Source organism: Lynx canadensis, chromosome B4, assembly GCF_007474595.2.
Source record: "Lynx canadensis isolate LIC74 chromosome B4, mLynCan4.pri.v2, whole genome shotgun sequence".
Taxonomy (NCBI): domain Eukaryota; kingdom Metazoa; phylum Chordata; class Mammalia; order Carnivora; family Felidae; genus Lynx; species Lynx canadensis.
In genome coordinates, this window is record NC_044309.1 from 90,876,170 (window position 1) to 90,894,829 (window position 18,660).

The window sequence follows — 18,660 nt, forward strand, 5'->3', positions numbered from 1 at the left end:
TTGAGAGAGAGAGAGAGAGCGAGCACACAAGCAGGGGAAGGGCAGAGAGAGAGGGAGACACAGAATCTAAAGCAGGCTCTAGGCTCTGAGCCATCGGCACAGAGCCCGACGTGGGACTCGAACTCACGAACTGTGAGATCATGACCTGAGCCAAAGTTGGACACTCAACTGACTGAGTCACCCAGGTGCCCCTATTACCACTTTTAATAACAATGTGTAGTACTTCAAATATACCACTTGGCATTTTGGAAGCTTTGGTTTCAGGGGACAAAGAGCAAGCTCTGAATAGCCCAGAGCAAAACTGAGAAATAGGTTACTTTTTCTTGGCCCACCCACCTTTTTTATCAATATCCTTCTGCTCTCTTATGATTAATGAGTAATTTTCATCTTACCTACCATTTATCGACCGTTCCTGTGTGCCAGAAAGTAGGCTATTTCTATTCCCCTTATCAGTTCTGTGAGTTCTGTTGTTTGCCTCATTTCACATGTGAGGAAAATGACATTGGGACTTATGGGGCGAAGTAACCCATCAACTGTCACAGAGCCAGGGAAAGGCAGAGCTAGGACTCACCCCAGGTGTGGGCCATGTGAAATGCATGGGCTTAGCCTTTTCTATCCCTGCTGTGACAGCCCTTTGAAGGTAAATGTAAGCTGAGGCTTACTGTCAGCCAAGATGTTAAGTGATTATTTAGGATTTTATGTGACAAGTAGCTAAAACTGACTCTAAGCACTTTGTCTTTACCTCAGCAGATATCTATATTTTAAATAAGGCTCAAAGACATTTTTGTCTTCAGTCCGTAGAAAGTCATAGAGATGGGACAATAGAGAAGGGCTATCCTTAAGGCAGGGGCTACCAAAGATCCTTCACATCACTGCAGGTTAGTGGCTCTCTGCTGAGAAGCCGGGCATTCCGCAGCACAGCTCTGTACATAACAGGTACTTGATTGTTAGCTGACTAAAACCCAGTTAGTGTGCTCACCGCATATCAGAAGAGCATAAGGAAAGCTGCTTTGGTTCATTTTAGTTCCTCCTATTGGCAAATCATCAGCTTTATCTACCAACTCCCTCTATGTATCTATAAATTTGAAAAGCCCACTGTCCCTAGGCCAGGTTTTCATCTTTGAGTTTTATATAATCCTTGTATTTGTATTTTAAGAAAAATGGGAAAATACCCTCATGGAAAATTCTGTACGGCTTTGTGTTGTCAGTGTTTGGAATTAACCAGATATCAGGGTACGCTTGCCATTTTGTTTTTCGCTGGAATGCCTTTATGATGTTTTGGTCTCGTTTGTTTGTCCTTGGTTACAATTTCAGTGTGAACATACTTTTGGATGATCGGTTTGAACCCAAACTGACGGACTTTGGCATGGCGCACTTCCGACCCCACCCGGAACATCAGAGCTCTACCATAAGCATGGCTAGCAGCAGCACTAAACATCTGTGGTATATGCCTGAAGAGTATATCAGACAGGGCAAACTTTCCATTAAAACGGACGTCTATAGCTTTGGAATTGTAAGTACCAAGTACCAGTCAACAAAGAAGGAGAGTTTATCACCAGGAATGCTCTAGATTCTAAGAATTTTTTTAAGGGCTTTAACTTTTAGACCTACTGACTTCCCGTTACCCAGTGTCTTATACATTAATCTCATGCAATCTGTCAAATAATAAAATATACAGTCATTGATTAGAATGAACTATATCCATTGTCAAGGTTAACTGTTGAACTAATTATATATTTAACGTATGTAGCTGACTTTCTGTATATTCCGTATAGGTAATCATGGAAGTTCTGACAGGTTGTAAAGTGGTGTTAGATGATCCAAAGCATATCCAGCTGGTAAGAATTGTCTTCATCTCTGCACCCATTTCTTGGTCATTTTTTTGGATAGAGTTCTAAAAGACAAACATACCTTATCTTCTTCTCTTCCTAGAGGGATCTCCTTATGGAGTTGATGGAGAAGAGAGGACTCGATTCATGCCTTTCGTTTCTAGATAAGAAAGTGCATCCCTGTCCTCGGAATTTTTCTGCCAAGCTATTCTCTTTGGCGGGCCAGTGTGCTACCACGCGGGCAAAGTTAAGGCCATCAATGGATGAAGTACGTACACATGGTTTTATTCAAAACCAAGCCCACAGAACCATGGAAAATTTAAATTGGATACATTGCGTGTCTAAGTAAATTCTTTATCAATGAGGCAAATCCAGCCCCTAACACAGAATTCTAACCTAATAGATAGTTTTTCCAAGTCACCAAGTCACATTCTTTGGTACTCTGGTAGAGGTCATTATTGGGTGGGATCAGGGTACCACAAAAAATTTAATGAAATGACATAAGTGAGTAGTTTGGAGAGAATTGTATTCAGCCTTCATTAAGAGATCTGGTCCATTAAGAATGTAGCACTTATTCCCCCTACTGATTTTTTAATTTAGTCATCAGTTTAATCATCCAGTCAGTTATTTATTTATTTGTTCAACAAATATTTAGCTAGCGCTTACTTTGCATGTGCCAGACTTTGTACTGGGTGCTGAGGGCACAACAGTAATCAAGATACGGTTCCTGCCCTCAGGCTCACAGTCCCGAGTGAGTCAGATCAGTAAACATGGCATCAGGGGTGGGTAGAAGCCCAGGTCAGTATGGGAGTGTAGGCTCAGAATACACCCCAGCCTATGGAAGTCAAGGAAGCTTCTTGGTGGAAGTGACGGCTGTGCTATGGTTGGCGGAATAGGGTGAATTGAGGCAACAGTAAGAATAGGAGGACACTTTAGTCAGTGAGAATCTATACATGCAAAGCTCAGAGGTGATGGATTCTATGGCACTAATACTGCAGGTAGTTCAGAGAAGTGGGATGTCATAAGGGAAAAGATGGAGTGCTCAAAATAATAGGAAGTTCTAGATGATGGACGGACATGAATCCATTGTGGTAGTCTGGGTTTAATCCTGAGTCTATTGTAGAAGCAGGAAGGGATTTTAAACAAGAGGTCAACATAATCAGAATATAAAGAACACTGGCCTGGGAGTCAGCAGAGTTATATTCGAGGCCTGACACCACCAGTAAGAGCTATATGACCTGAAATCTTGGGCCCAAAAGGAGCTATGAGAGGTACAGTGGAAGAATAATGGAATTGGGAGCCAGATCTGAGGTTAAGCAACAGATCTGTTCCTTACTGGCTAGTGATATTTATTCCCTTTTTGAGCCTCAGCTTTATTGTCTGTAAAATGAGAATAATAATATTGTTTGTACAGGTTAAAAGGGGGAATGGGTGTGAAAACACTTTGTAAATAGTAAAACTCTCTAAGTACATTTTTATTTATTTTTTATTTTATTTTATTTTTTAAATTTTTTTTGACGTTTATTTATTTTTGAGACAGAGAGTGACAGAGCATGAACAGGGGAGGGGCAGAGAGAGAGGGAGACACAGAATCTGAAACAGGCTCCGGGCTCTGAGCCATTGGCCCAGAGCCCGACGCGGGGCTCGAACTCACGGACTGTGAGATCGTGACCTGAGCTGAAGTCGGACGCTTAACCGACTGAGCCACCCAGGCGCCCCAATACATTTTTAAAAAGTACGTGTGTGTGTGTGTGTGTGTGTGTGTGTGTGTGTGTGTGTGTAAAGATACGTTACATGCTCTTTTAAATCAGGTCAACAGCTCTCAATGTGGGCTGCATATCTGGATCAACTGGGAAGCTTTTAAAATACAGATTCCTGGGCCCCTATCTTTTATACTTTGGTTCAAGTCTGTGAAAGAAAGGGTCTAGCTAATCTTTAATAGCTTCTCATTCAAAACTCTATTGTTGAACTTATTTCATGAAAACAAGAGGCTGTTCCTTAATAAGTAGGCAGAAAAAAAGGTGAAAGGAGAGGTTATTCAAACTTAACTCAATGTTTGCTTCTTGGTTACCTAGGTCCTAACTACTCTTGAAAGTACTCAAGCCTGCTTATATTTTGCTGAGGACCCTCCCACTTCACTAAAGTCCTTCAGGTGCCCTTCTCCTCTATTCTTGGATAACGTACCAAGTATTCCAGTGGAAGATGATGAAAACCAGAATAATCATTCACACCCTCATGATCAAGGTTTGAGAAAAGATGGAGTGACTCCGAAAGTTCCATTTGAATGCAGTCAGTCTGAGGTTACATTTCTGGGCTTTCACAGAAAGACAGGGGGTGAGAGAAAAGAGGATGCATGCAACACGCCCAGTTCTTCTTGTAAAGAAAGTTGGTCTGCAAAGCATTCAGCTCTATCGCAGGACTCAGGGGCCTGTGGTGCAGATCTGGACCCTTCTGCAGAAGCTCCAGACCCTTCTTACAGGAGCAGGCCAGTGGAGACTAGCTGTTCCTCTGAATCTTCCTGGAACGAATGTGAGCAGTACAAAAAGGAATCGATTTCACCAGAAGATAAAGAAGAAAGCAAGTATTGCTAAGGCCTCTGAGTACAGGTATCATCTTGGGAAAACATTGTTACCATAAGTAATGTGAAAAAGGACAATGGATGGTGAGTCTGGGTGATGCGGATCTACTCTCTGGACAATTCTACTCCTTCCTTCCCAACTCCGAAAACAGAGTGGCTCAAACCTAGGCTATATGAGAGCCATCCAAAATTACTTAAGATCATGAGCTGTGGCTTTAGACAAACAAAACCTACCAAAGAGGGACTAGATTCTACAGTCTTCTCCATCATCATCAACATGAGCCCCTGTGCCACCAGTCTGCTAAGTACATTCAGTTCAGTTAGATTGCATTATTCAGTTTGGCTTGCTTGTGAAGGTTGTAAGAAGCGTCTAATTTGTAAATGTTAACAGGTGCCTTTTTAAGGAATTACCTTTGTGTTTATCTTAATTAACCTTTAGTATTTTTCTGTTCCTCCCTGTCAAGCCTGTCTGTTTGAAAATGAGCCAGATTCACCCTTGGCTATTGACATGTTCTGTGTAGAGAGGGGATTCTTGCCCAAGATCTGTATTTCTGTATTTAAACCCTTAGGATAGTTTATCACGTATCATACAGTTTTGGCTATTATTACTTTTTTTTTTTACAAACCTAGAGACCATTATATCCTGAGTAGAATGTGTGAAATTTTAATCAAGTAGTTTTTGTTTCTGAGAAAATGGCTGGTCACAAGGGCTTATGTTAGCTTTTTCTTTGATTCTGTACCTTCCAACTCTGTGCCTTTACTCTTGCTGTTTACTGGGTCTCCCCCTGTTGAAATCCTACCCAGGCCTTCAAGGCCCAGCAGAACTACCTCTTCCAGGAAGCTTCCTTAATCTGTCCAGCCAGAAGTACTCACTTCCTTAGCATTTCTATAGCACTGTTTTTGTATTTGTTTCATACTCGTTATTTTCTCAATTGTACCGATGTTGCCTGTGCCATCTTTTCTCCCTTACTAGATTGTAAACTACCTGTACTGATTTCCTATTGTTGCTAGAACAAATTATAACGCACTTTGTGGGTTAAAACAATGTAGGTTGGGGTGCCTGTCTGGCTCAGTCAGAAGAGCATCCAGCTCCCGATCTCAGGGTCATGAGTTCAAGTCCCATTTGGGTGTAGAAATTCCTTAAAAAAAAAATACGTTAATTATTTTACAATTCTGGAGGTCAGAAGTCCTTGGCATTCTTTCTGGAGGCCCTAGGGGAGAATTCATTCCCCTGCCTTTTCTAGCTTCTAGAGACTGCCTGCATTCTTTGACTCATGGCCTCTTCCCCTCCATCCTCAAAGCCAGCATTGTGGCATTTTTGAATCTAGATTTCTCTTTCTTTTTCTCTTTGGACTTTTCTTCATCACCTCTTTCTCTTCCTTTGCCCTCCTGCCTCCTATGGATCCTCATTATTGCATTGGGCCCACTCAGATAATCCAAGGATATCTATGCATCGCAAGACCCGTAACTCATTTGCAGAAGTAATTCACAGACTTCTGGAATTAGGACATGGATGTCCTTGGGGAACTGGGGGCCTTACTCTATCACATTCCCTGAGTGTGCAGGGGCCATCTCTTCAAGGCCTAGCATGTTATCCTATACAGAGCTGTTTCCTTACAAGTTAAGTTGAATTAAGTTCTAAGAACCCACATAATAAAAAAAATTGCTGAGTAAAGTGGGGATTAGGACTGTCTTTCTGATGATGGATAGAAACACTCCAAGAAAACCATTTCCACAAGATAAATGGAATTTCCCTCTCTAGAACATGTATGATGAACGGGTAGACCTCTAGCCTGCTGTGCATCCAAGGAATAGGCTCTTGCTTTTTTTTTTTTTTTTGTGAGTTAGTATGTTTGGGTTAATTGGTCAGATTGGAGTCTAGATTTAAGAACAAATGATTTAAAAAAGGAAGTCATCTTAAAAATTTTTTTTAAATGTTTTTCTTTATTTTTGAGAGAGACAGAGACAGAGTGTGAGCTGGGGAGGGGCAGACAGAGAGGAAGACACAGAATCCGAAGCAGGATCCAGACTGAGCTGTCAGTACAGAGCCTGACATGGGGCTCTAACTCAGGAACCGGGAGATCATGACCTGAGTCTAAGTCGGAAGTTTAACCGACTGAGCCACCAGGGAGTGCCCCAGGGAGTCATCTTTAAAAAAAAAAAAAAAAGAGAAGGTTGGGGGGTGCGCCTGCGTGGCTCAGTCAGTTAAGCGTCTGATTCTTGATTTCAACTCAAGTCATGATCTCGTGGTTCATGAGATCGAGCCCCGCGATGGGCTCCACACTGTGCGGGGCCTGCTTGGGGTTATTTCTCTATCCCTCGCCCTCTGTCTCTCCCCTGCTCGTGCTCTCTCTCTCTCTCAAAATAAATAAACTTAAAAAAAAAAAAAAAGAAGGCGGAAGTCATCAGGAATCAGGGTCAGGTTAACAGACCAAGGCCAGGAACATGAAGCTACAATTCTGGGAAAAATGGTCTCATGGTGAGGTTCAGAACACAATAAGCCTTAGTCTGATTGACAGGCCACATAAAGGCCCAGGTAAGCAGTTGGGAGAGGTCATGCTCAGGCTGGTCCTCAGGGGCCAGCCGTCTTACCCATCTGTTCTTTGCATGTGTTATTAAGCACCTGCCAGAATCAAGGCACTGTATTGGCTCCAATAGGACACTGAGTGAGGAAGAAAAGGCAACCACCGCAGTGAACAGTTGGGTGACATCTGGTATTTGAACCACAAACCAGTGGAACTGAAAGTAAAAGTGGGAGGAGGAGGAGGCAGAGATTACTATGCATTTTCTAGAGGGGAAGGAAGGCTTTTTGGAGAAACTTGTTGGAGAGAGAGAAGGGAGGAAGAGAAATAGAAAAGGAGTCCCAGGATGGACATCCAGGGATTTGGGGGCCCAGAGCTCTACCAGAGCTCTGCAGAACCCCAGCTCTGGGGCTGGAAGGATGGGTGAGGGCAAAGGGAGCTTGGTCCAAAGCATTTCATGCTTTTTCCTGTTAATCCTTCACAGCCACACTGAAGGTACAAATCCCATTTTATGATGAGAAAACTGACTTACGTTAAATAACTTTTGAGCCTGGGGTTTTCCCAGAAATGGAAGAGCCAGGATTTAAAAGCACAGCTGTCTGATATCAAAGCGCACACTCTTTCTTGTATTCCACATTGCATACAGAAGTCCCCACAGATTCAAGCTTTTATAGAAAGGGATAGAGGTGAGAGCTCATTTGTTGATTCCAACAGGTTTTCAGTAAGCACACAAGGCTTGCCATGTCTTCTGCCTTTTTTCACTATCCTGTTCATCTGTTAACAGTTACCCACCTCTTTAGTCATTAGATGTAAGTTAAATGAATTCATTGATCTAACCATTCATTCACTGAACAAATATTTATCAACAGCCTCCTTTATGTCAGGCATTGTTCTGGGAGCTGGGGACACAGTGAAGATCACACCCAACTGAGGGCGCCTGGGTGGCTCAGCTGGTTAAGCGTCCGACTTCAGCTCAGGTCATGATCTCGAGAAGTTCATGGGTTTGGGCCCTGTGTGGGGGTCTGTGCGGACAGCTCAGTGCCTGGAGCCTGCTTTGGATTCTGTGTCTCGTTCTCTGTCCACCCCTCCTGCTCTCTATCTCTCTCAAAAGTAAATAAGCATTAAGAATTATTTTCTTTTAAAAAATCACACCCAACAAAGATCTCTGCCCTCATGGAGCTTATGTTCTAGTCAGTAAATGAATGGATGGATGAAAGAAAACAACATGGGGAAGTTGTAATCTCAATTCTAATGCTAACTGGTGGCTCTCCAGGAGACCAGCCTCACTGAGCCATCTGTGAGTGTTGTCGGGACTTAGACTCCAGCTTCTCTGCCAGCCCTTCTGTAGGGATTCACAGAGGTTTCCCCTCACCCTCTGGTACAGCTGATGTCTCCATGGTAGCTGGTTGCTTTGCTATTAGTGTGCACCGGGAGTCTGTGGTATATGGCAATCATGACAGGTCCGATTCTTCCATTGACCTATGATTTCTCCAGGACATTCATCTAGCTACCAACGGCACCTTCAACTGGCTGTTCCTAAGGACTCTGAAGCACCTACACATGCCTCACTTCCCTATCACTCCATAATGTAACTGTCTGTTGACTTCTCTCTTCTCCACAAAACTGAAACTTCTTGAGGACGGGGACTATATCCTGCTCATTTTTGTGTCTCTAACAATGAGTATGGTACCTGGTATATAATATGGCCTGATCAATATTTATAAAATGAATGAACCAAATAGTCATTTAGAATATCTTCAAAATCATTGGTATCTAGTATATCACGACTGTCATCTACATTGCACCCAAAGTGCATCTTTCTTTTCTCTCTCTTTTTTTAATTTGTTTAACGTTTATTCATTTTTGAGAGAGAGAGACAGAGCATGAGCAGGGGAAGGGCAGAGAGAGGGGGAGACGCAGAATCCGAGGCAGGCTGCAGGCTCTGAGCTATCAGCACAGAGCCTGACGTGGGGCTCGAACTCACAGACCGCGAGATCATGACCTGAGCTGAAGTCGGTCGCTCAACCGACTCAGCCACCCAGGTGCCCCTCTTTTCTCTTTTTTTAAGTTTTATTTATTTCAGTAACCTCTACACCCAACGTGGGGCTTCAACTCGTGACCCTGAGATCAAGAGTTGCGTGCTCTTCATGGGACGCCTGGGTGGCTCAGTTGGTTGAGCGACGACCAGCTTTGGCTCAGGTCATGATCTTGCAGTTTGTGAGTTCTAGCCCCACATCGGGCTCTCTGCTGACAACACAGAGCTCACTCCAGATCCTAAGTCTCTGTCCCTCTCTCTCTTACCCTCCCCCACTCACACTCTTTCAAAAATAAGTAACATTAAAAAAAAAAGTCACATGCTCTTTTGACTGAGCCAGCCAGACGGCCCTAAAGTGCATCTTTCTAATACCCATACTACCATTATTAATTTGCTTAGATGGTTCCATCCCACTATTCTCAGATAAAAGTTATTAAGTATTAAATCTGAGATATCTTTGAAAGGAGGAATTAGACATTGTGTATACATTGTTTATAGATTTGATTCATGGTAGAAAATATTCCCAAACCATTTCTAAGCAATGATAAACCAACATTTGATAGGGGATAAACTGATACTTGTGGTATTTTGTTTCCATATTTCTGTCAAATTATTTGTATATATTTGATGGTCCATTGAACTTGACATGCAAGTATTTTCTTGGAAGGCATTTTTATTCCAAAGATCTATACTGCTTACCAAGCCTTCACTTTAGAGCCTTCTTATTAATGTCATCTGTCTTGTTGAAAACTTTGTGGCAATCTCTATAAATTGCAAGCGAATATTTCCAAAGTTTTGTATTGGCTCCTTAATTTTAAAATTTCTTACAGACCAACATTGATTGCAATGGAGAGTAAGCAGGTAGAAAGAACTTACGTGCAGGAGATTCAGACTCAGTTAACACTGAGGTGTCTAATAGTGTGATAAGTGCTTTCATCACCTACACTCTGAATGCCAACTGAACTGGGTTCTGTTACTATAATAGCAAGGAAAATGATATCAAGAAAGTTGACCCTTATCCCAAGTCACGCTGATAGTGAAGTATGGACACAAATTGAAAACTCTTTATTCAAATCCAGGAAATATTTGCTCTGAAAAGGGATAACTTAAAAATTAGGTATTCCTGGGGCACCTAGGTGGCTCAGTCAGTCAAGTGTCTGACTCTTGATTTTGGCTCAGGTCATGATCTCATGGTTGTGGGGTTTGATGCCCACATTGGGCTCTGCCCTGACAGAGCCTATTTGGGATTCTCTGTCTCCCTCTCTCTCTGCCTCTTCCCTGCTTGTGCACATGTGCCACATGCACTCTCTCTCTCTCCCTCAAAAATAAAAAAGTAAACTTTAAAAAATTAAAGGCATACCCTATTTGAAAATAAAAACAGTAATAACATATGTGTTTATCTTATTTATATTAATTGTATTCTCCAAGATTGGCAAATATCAAAGTAATTGACAAAATATGAACAAAGGGACATTCTTGTTCACTGTTGGCAGGGGTGAAGACTGGTACAACTTTTCTAGAGACAGTATGTATCAAATTTGGCAATATATACCAAACATTTAAATGATACACTTTTACCCAGCAATTTGTTTACAATTTGTCCTAAAGAATAAAAACTACACAAGTATGTAAACATGAGGGCAAAGATGTACTTTATGATATTCATGATATTAAAACTTTGGAAATGGCCTAAATATCCTTCAACAGAAAATGGGTTACATAAATTCTAGCACATATATACTACTGAGTCATATACAACTGTCATTAAAGATTATTTAGACTGCATTTATTGCTATGGAAATTTGTCCCTGAAATATTATTGAGTGAAAAAGCAAGATATAGGATAATATGTTTAATATGGGCCCATTTCTGACACTGGATATTTTAAAATAATATATGTTTCATACAGAGATCTTTGCCAAAAATGATGTCTTTCTCTGGGCTATGGGATTTGGGTGATCTTTACTTTCTTTTGCCTTTTATGTATTTAAAACTTGTATAATGAGCATGTATCATTTTTATTACCAGAAAATAATAAAGGTATTTTTATGTTGGAAAAAAATATTCTATACATGTCGATATTTACCTCTTTGCTTAGCTGTGCCCTTGAGAACAACTGTCAACCACCAATAATATTTCTGTTCCATTGCCCTTATTTCTATCTTACAGCCTCAGCGACTGAAGCTCCCACATAGATCTATCTTGTATCTCCTGAATAACAAGTTTTGAGAGGACTTATAAAAAAGCAATCCAGGGGCGCCTGGGTGGCGCAGTCGGTTAAGCGTCCGACTTCAGCCAGGTCACGATCTCGTGGTCCGGGAGTTCGAGCCCCGCGTCAGGCTCTGGGCTGATGGCTCAGAGCCTGGAGCCTGTTTCCGATTCTGTGTCTCCCTCTCTCTCTGCCCCTCCCCCGTTCATGCTCTGTCTCTCTCTGTCCCAAAAATAAATAAACGTTGAAAAAAAAAATTAAAAAAAAAAAAAAAAAAAGCAATCCAATGGGTGCCTGGCTAGCTCAGTGGGTGAACTGTGCAATTCTTGATCTCAGGGTCATGAGTTCAAGCCCCATATTGGGTGTGGAGCCTAATTAAAATTAAAAAAGGTAACAAATTAAAAAAGCAAGCCAAGATGCAAAAACCAGACCAGCTAAAATACAGAAGAGTGGAGAACAGATCACAGTGCACCATGCTTTGTAATTACAGTTGATTTTGGTAAAATATTTAAAAATTACCCTTAAGCTCTCTCCTTACAAATTAGCACTGCAAGGCATAGCCTACAGTTAAATTAAAAAAAAAAAATTAAAAGATCTTTGGAGAGAGAAATTTTTAACCATAAATTATCCCTTCCTCAGACTTAGGTCCCATTATCCCTTTTTAACCTACATACGACTTTTAACCTGCTGAATTTAGTAGACTCGGGGCTGTAGTTATGAGTTGAAGATAAAACTTGCCACAGTGCAGAGAAAGTGTGACAGAATACAGTGTTTTTCTCTAGCAGGTAGAGATGGAGCCTATGTAACAATGCTAATGGGGCCCACGATACATTAATTATAACGGGAAATAGCAAAGTGTACTCCAGGGTAAAATACCAATTCTAATGAGCTCTATCCTGGAGGGACTGTTTTGTGGGTGTAAGTTACAGGGGACAGTAAATATGATAAAAACACAGGCAAATCCAGCTAAAAGATAAATTCGTGCTGGCTTTTTAGGAGCGTGACCCTGCCACAAATTTTGTTGATACCAAATTAACACGTTGGTGCTATTTTTGTGTTTCCTGGAAGAGAAATGCCGGGTAATATTAACTGTATCATCACTGCAGAGATTTCAGCAAAAGAGAGGTTAAGGAATCTAATACGCAAATCGAGTGTAAAATGAAGTCACTCTGACAGCACATTGGGGTGAAGTATGCATAACTTCCGGCAGTCTTCTTAATCCCATTATTCACTAATGATAATTTCATGTCATTCTGAAAGCATATTAGCTAATTACAGTGCACTTGCTGGACCATTAAACATTGGATCTTCTGATATACCTTTTTATTTTATGTTTGTAACACGGGATTTTTCTTGCAGGATTTTTTTTTTTTTTTTAAGAAAAGAGCTGCAGTGATCTCAGCCAAGGGCAAATATAAATCTGTGACTTCTATTATTTTTATTTTATGTGCCCCGGAGGAAAATGTGAGATTCCAGTATGCTTACAAAGCCAAGTGTGCATGTTTGTATTAAGTCACTGCCAGTAGCTCTAAGGCTTGAGACAAGAGGCAGAGCAATCATTATGCATTTGTTTAGCAGTTTGAAGAGGGGGAAATAATTCATATGATTTCTAATATTCTGTCTTGGCCATTAAAATGTATTTCTCTAAAAAAAAATTATTACCATATTTTAGAAGACATAATCTAACATGTTCTCATCTTTCTCCCTATGTCATAATCCCAGCATCGTTTGTCCTTGTTTCAATGGCCATTTGAGTGACCCAAGTAGCATCCCTGCATCACAGATCTCATCAATCACAGTGAAACTACACCTCTACTTTACCTCAGCCACTATTTCCAAGGCCACACCCTCTGGACTCCATTCTTACCTGAAGCTGCTACACATCAGAAATCACAATATGCTATCCTGGACTTTATAAAGACATCCTGTTATCTGATCTCCCCATTTTTTTTTTCCTGGCCTGTCAATGACCATCCTTTTCCTCCCCATCTACTCCATGGTTTCTTTGCAGAGGTTGGGCCATGGGTTCATCTGTATCAGTATTTGTCCTTACGGTAAACGAGAACCCCTGCTAGTTATTTCAAACAGATGGAATTTAATATTGGCAGTTGGTTATCAAAGACTTGGAAAGGCCAGAAGAGGAAAAAAAAAAAAAAAAAAGAAAAGGAAAATGTGTAGCTATCCAGAGATTAAGAACTACAGGAAGCCATTTTCACTGTTGTGCATGAAGGAGAAAAAAAGAGAAGAGGTGTAACTAAGAGCCATGACCACTGTTCTGCTGAGGCCACAGAGAGCTTGCTCCTGATGCGTGCAATGCTGATGCATTTCCATGGAGGAAAGCGGGAACGTGGACGAACCACCACCTGTGCAGCTCCTATGTTACTGCCAGGGGCCCAATAAGAAGCAGAGAAAGAAAAGGCTCCTCTAGTTCTTCCGGGTTCTATAATGAGGAGTCAGCTGTCAAGGGCATCCAGGAGATGCAGTTTTCTTTAAACTACAAAGGAAAGCACAGAAGGGCAAGAACAGACAAATCCTACCCTGTGGCTATTCAGCATTTATTCTCGCCTTTCTACCTTCTGTTTCAATTTCCGGTAACAATAATATCATGCAAATATTCGTCAAATAATCGAAGGTGCTGTCACTCTTTCAAAAGACGTACAGGCTCTCATCAGTCATTATATCTGTCTCCAGGTGATTTTAATATATCTTCTGCCTAAATTTTCTAAAAATAGAGGTAATCATCTCCAACAATTCTTATACAATATAGGAGAAAAGAGAGGGAAAGTAAGTAAGTGGTGAATAGACGCAAATACACACAAAACAAAGGAAGCCTGCGCGGCTGCTATTGTCTTTGTTTCTGTGATTTGTCACCAGGATGCAATTTCACTCTCCTTCCATGCTCCCTTGGCCTCGGCCGGCACTTTGGGTCTCTCGGTTTCCTACCCTGATGGTGTGCGCCAAACCTTCACTGCTAAAGGGTGTGAGCCCTCCCTCAGTGGTCTTTATTGGTGCTGGAATTGACATTAACTTTCATCGCTGGAGATGGAACTGTTGGTAAGCGGAGTTCCCCGGATTTCAGTCTTAAAGCCTTCCTGTCCTCCTTGTGCTCCCCAATCTCATTTCCCCCTTGACAGCGGCAATCAATACCCAGAACCTGTGTCATAAGCTACATCTTTCTCCTTGGTTCAGTGGCTTGAAGAGCCCAAAATGACAGCCTCCACTTCCCAGTCTGTAAAACCATGCTTGTGTCCTCATGGGATCGTTTCTCACTTGAGATCTAAGAGCTCTACACTAGCAGAGCTCACGGGGCACCTGGTGGGCTTAGTCAGGGGAGCACGCTACTCTTGATCTCAGGGTTGCGAGTCTGAACCCCATGTTGGGCGTACAGTGAGTAAATATATACATACGTAAATATGTAAATAAGCAGAGCTCCGAAATGATGAGATGGGAAGCTGAGAAAAATATATATGAGTGGATGTGTTTACTTTTCTCAGCATCCTTGTCATTGAATAATGGGAAACATTTTAAATCAACAGCTCTCTTAAAATTTACCATACCAAATCAAACGTAATACTTTAAATATTGTATGTAAAAAGAGTATTAGTTTATTCTGTTACCTAACAGGGTATGTTTCTGTGAATCTAGTCTGAGTTTGTGTTAAGTGTCGGTATGTGTGTCTGTCAAAGCCATCATTTCATACGAGCTCCTACTAGCCTGGGGATCTACCACAGCCTTGAGATCTTTTTCACATAAACAGCCAATAGCATAGATCTCCTTCATCTTTTCCTTGTGTAATTGATTTTCACAAAATAAAACCCAGAGCTTATTATATGTTTATCGCCTTAACACCATCCAACTAGTTTTGAATGACTTAATACACATTGTGGTTCACTGCTATCTTGTTTATTTGGAATCACTGATCCAACATTTTGAGGCAGCCCCTTACTCCATTTCTTACCACTCTCATCTCTTATCATGCTCCCCATCACATGTCAGCTGCAGCCACTCTAGCCTTCTTGCATGCCAACCTTGTTTCCATCTCAGGACTTTGCACTTGCTGTTCCCCTGCCTGGAACTCTCTTCCTCCAGAATTTCTCTCTCTGCTCTTACTCCCTATCCTCTTTTACAATGTACCAGTTTCCTTCAATTCATGTGTCAGTGCATGATGCTGTATTATATACCTGTCTATTTGTTTATCATCAGTCTTCTTCCCTAGAATACAAACTCTATGAAGCCAAGGACTTTGACATGGTCATGACTGGATCCCCAGCACTTAGAAAATTTCCTGAGACGTAATAGATGCTCAATAAACATTTTTAGAAGAGTCTTTCAAATTTTTTTTAATTTATTTTTTAATTTGCATCCAAGTTAGCATATAGTGCAACAATGATTTCAGGAGTAGATTCCTTAATGCCCCTTACCCATTTAGCCCACCCCCCCTCCCACAACTCCTCTGTTTGTTCTCCATATTTAAGAGTCTCTTATGTTTTGTCCTCCTCCCTGTTTTTATATTATTTTTGCTTCCCTTCCCTTATGTTCATCTGTTTTGTATCTTGAAGTCCTCATATGAGTGAAATTATAGGATATTTGTCTTTCTCTGACTAATTTCACTTAGCATAATACCCTCAAGTTCCCTCTATGTAGTTGCAAATGGCAAGATTTCATTCCTTTTGATTGCCAAGTAATCCTCCATTGTGTGTGTGTGTGTGTGTGTGTGTGTGTGTGTATACACACACACACCACATCTTCTTTATCCATTCAGCCTTTGGTGGACATTTGGGCTCTTTCCATACTTTGGCTATTGTTGATAGTGTAGTCTTTCAAATCTGTAATTCCATCATTCAACATTTTAGCATTTTTTTTCCAGGCTTGCATGATTGGACAGTTTGATGAAATTACTTTCTCTATCCACAAAATTGTTGATAAAAAGTATTCTACAGGATAAAGTCAACTTCAGAACCATGCAGCACTTCACCAAGTATCCTCCTTCAGGTTAATGTCTTTCCAGTAATTAAAACATCTTTAGGAAAAAATCCAGTCAACTCTGACTTTATCTCACTTTTGCAACATGTTTCTCTATCTTGACTACAAGATATGATCCAAGATCCTTTAAATAGCATAAAATGACCTTCATAAGCTGGTCCCAAACGATCTTTCTAGTATTAAATCCCATCACTACCTCTTTCTTGTTCCTTTCCATTGATTTTGTATTTTTTGTTCTAGTCCCAGTAAATTTGTTATGATTCCTAAAGCATACCATGTCCCTTCTCATTTCCATGCCTTAGCCCTTAGCACATGCTGTTCCAACTATCTGGAATGCTTGCCTCTCCTCACCCCACCTTCAGCTAGGTATATCCTTATACACCATTCATGAGCTATCATAAATATTACTTCCTCCATGAATCCTTCTCAAACTTCCCTGATATAATCATCTCCTCTGTTCTCTCTCAGTAATTTAGATTTATAAACTTTTGCATTTTGCTTATTGTTTGTAATCATTATCATATTGTTTATGTCTCTTTTCGGAGTTAAGACTGTGACCTCCTACAGGGTATGAAATTAGATACTCACCGATGTCTATTAAACAAATGAAACACTTAACAAAATATTTTTTCCATTACTTTTTGGAGTTTAAAGAAAGCAATTCACACCCAATAGGAGTGACTGATACTCCAGACTGGCTTCCACCAGAGTGGCACTGACCTTGGTGAATATTGGGGAATCCATCTTAGCCCTGCCATCTCAGAGGCTAGAATTCTTCAGTCTCCTTGGAATGGACTTATCTCTCAATGGCAGATCTGAAGTGATCAAGTTCATAGAGGTTGATAAAAATCAGCATACTGATTTTCTACTTTATAAGAAAAGCCTAACTGTCCAGAGAATTGAATTCTCACGTCAACATATTAGTGTATTATCTCCTTATAGGCAAGCTATATATGAAGCAGTATAATATGGTACAGGGGGATTGATTGATTTTAAGTATTTCTTGGTGAAGGAAGCTTGAGACCATCTCATGCACTAGGGAAACAGTGCCTTCAAGGACACTATGATGTTTGAGGTTGCCTAGCCAAGGCTGCCACTCCCTGGGCAGGGCCTGGGGGATCACCTTCAGCTTGGCAGCTCGCCATCCATTTCTTGTGTAGCTACGGTCAACCAACATGTCTTTGCCCAAACAGAACCTAAAGAAATGTCACTGAATGCCTGGTGACTAAGTTACATTTGTGTTTGAGTTCCCATTCTTCCCATTTATATATTCATGGATATTCTCCTGGTTTGTTCCTGTTCATATTTACTGTGTGTGGATCTAACTAATTTAACTTCAAGCACAACTGTATTGTTGACTCATTGTCAACTCTAATGACAAGACCTAAAAGGGTTGAGTAATGAATCAAGGTCTTGCAGTCTGTCAATGGACAAGGCAAAAATTCAACCTTGATCTTACTGCTTTAATCTGGTATGCTTTTCACTGGTATGCTTCTCTAAGTGGAAATACCTAATAATTGTACAAGCAGATGAGTTCTTAACCTTTTCTTCCTGATTAAAGGTATTTTTCTTTAAAAGGCTTAAAAACATGCATATACTTTGAGACTTTTTTCTTAAGTTTTTTTAAATTTCTTTTTAATGTTTATTTTTGAGAGAGAGAGAGAGAGGGAGAATGTCAGCAGGGGAGGGGTAGAGAGAGGGAGACACAGAATCCGAAGCAGACTCCAGGCTCTGAGCTGTCAGCACAGAGCCCGATGCGGGGCTTGAACTCACAGACTGTGAGATCATGACCTAAGCCGAAGTCAGAAGCTTAACTGACTGAGCCACCCAGGCGCCCCCTTAAGTTTTTGTTTAAGTTCCAGTTAGTTAACATACAGTATATGTTAGTTTCAGGTATACAATTTTTTAAATGTTTATTTATTTATTTTGAGAGAGAGAGAGAGAGTGAGAGCAGGGGAAGAGGCCCAGAGAGAGTCGAGGCTCGATTCCATAAACCGTGAGATCTTGATCTGAGCCAAAATCCAGAGTCAGATGCTTAACCGACTGAGCCACCGAGGAGCCCTGAGGAGTCCAATTAATTTAGTGATTCAACACCTACATATAATACCTGGTGCTAATGACAAGTACACTATTTAGTCCCCATCCCCCCACCTACCTCCCCTCTGGCAACCATCGGTTTGTTCTATATAGTTAAATGTCTTGTTTCTTGGTTTACCTCTCTTTTTTCCCCTATGATCATTTGTTTTGTTTTTTAAATTCCACACGAGTGAAATCATGTTGTCTTTCTTTGACTTATTTCACTTAGCACACTCTAAGCTCACTCTACCTCCACCCAAATCACTGCAAAAATGGCAAGATTTCATTCTTTTTTATGACTGAGTAATATTCTATTGTATAAATATACCACGTCTTCTTTATCCATTCATCCGTAAATGGACATTTGAGCTCTTTCCATAATGGCTATTGTAGATAATGCTGCTATAAACATCAGGGTTCATGTATCC

At 40.9% G+C, this 18,660-nt stretch overlaps 1 protein-coding gene across 3 annotated transcripts in view; it reads left to right on the forward strand.

Moving 5' to 3' along the window:
- IRAK3 (interleukin 1 receptor associated kinase 3) overlaps positions 1 to 17,733 on the forward strand; it is a 64,754-nt gene extending 47,021 nt beyond the window's left edge. Inside the window, exons 9-14 of one of the 3 annotated variants that reach the window (XR_003970450.1) lie at positions 1,315 to 1,513; positions 1,776 to 1,838; positions 1,933 to 2,097; positions 3,905 to 4,435; positions 12,896 to 14,227; positions 16,041 to 17,733. Coding sequence is in view for 2 of the 3 variants with exons in the window: in XM_030323151.1 (XP_030179011.1) it covers positions 1,315 to 1,513; positions 1,776 to 1,838; positions 1,933 to 2,097; positions 3,905 to 4,420 (943 nt within the window). In the remaining variant the exon portion in view is untranslated. Of the gene's footprint in view, positions 1 to 1,314; positions 1,514 to 1,775; positions 1,839 to 1,932; positions 2,098 to 3,904; positions 6,165 to 12,895; positions 15,508 to 16,040 lie in introns of those variants that run through there. The other 2 variants (XM_030323151.1, XM_030323150.1) reach the window with 2 other exon arrangements.
- Positions 17,734 to 18,660: the final 927 nt, after the last annotated feature.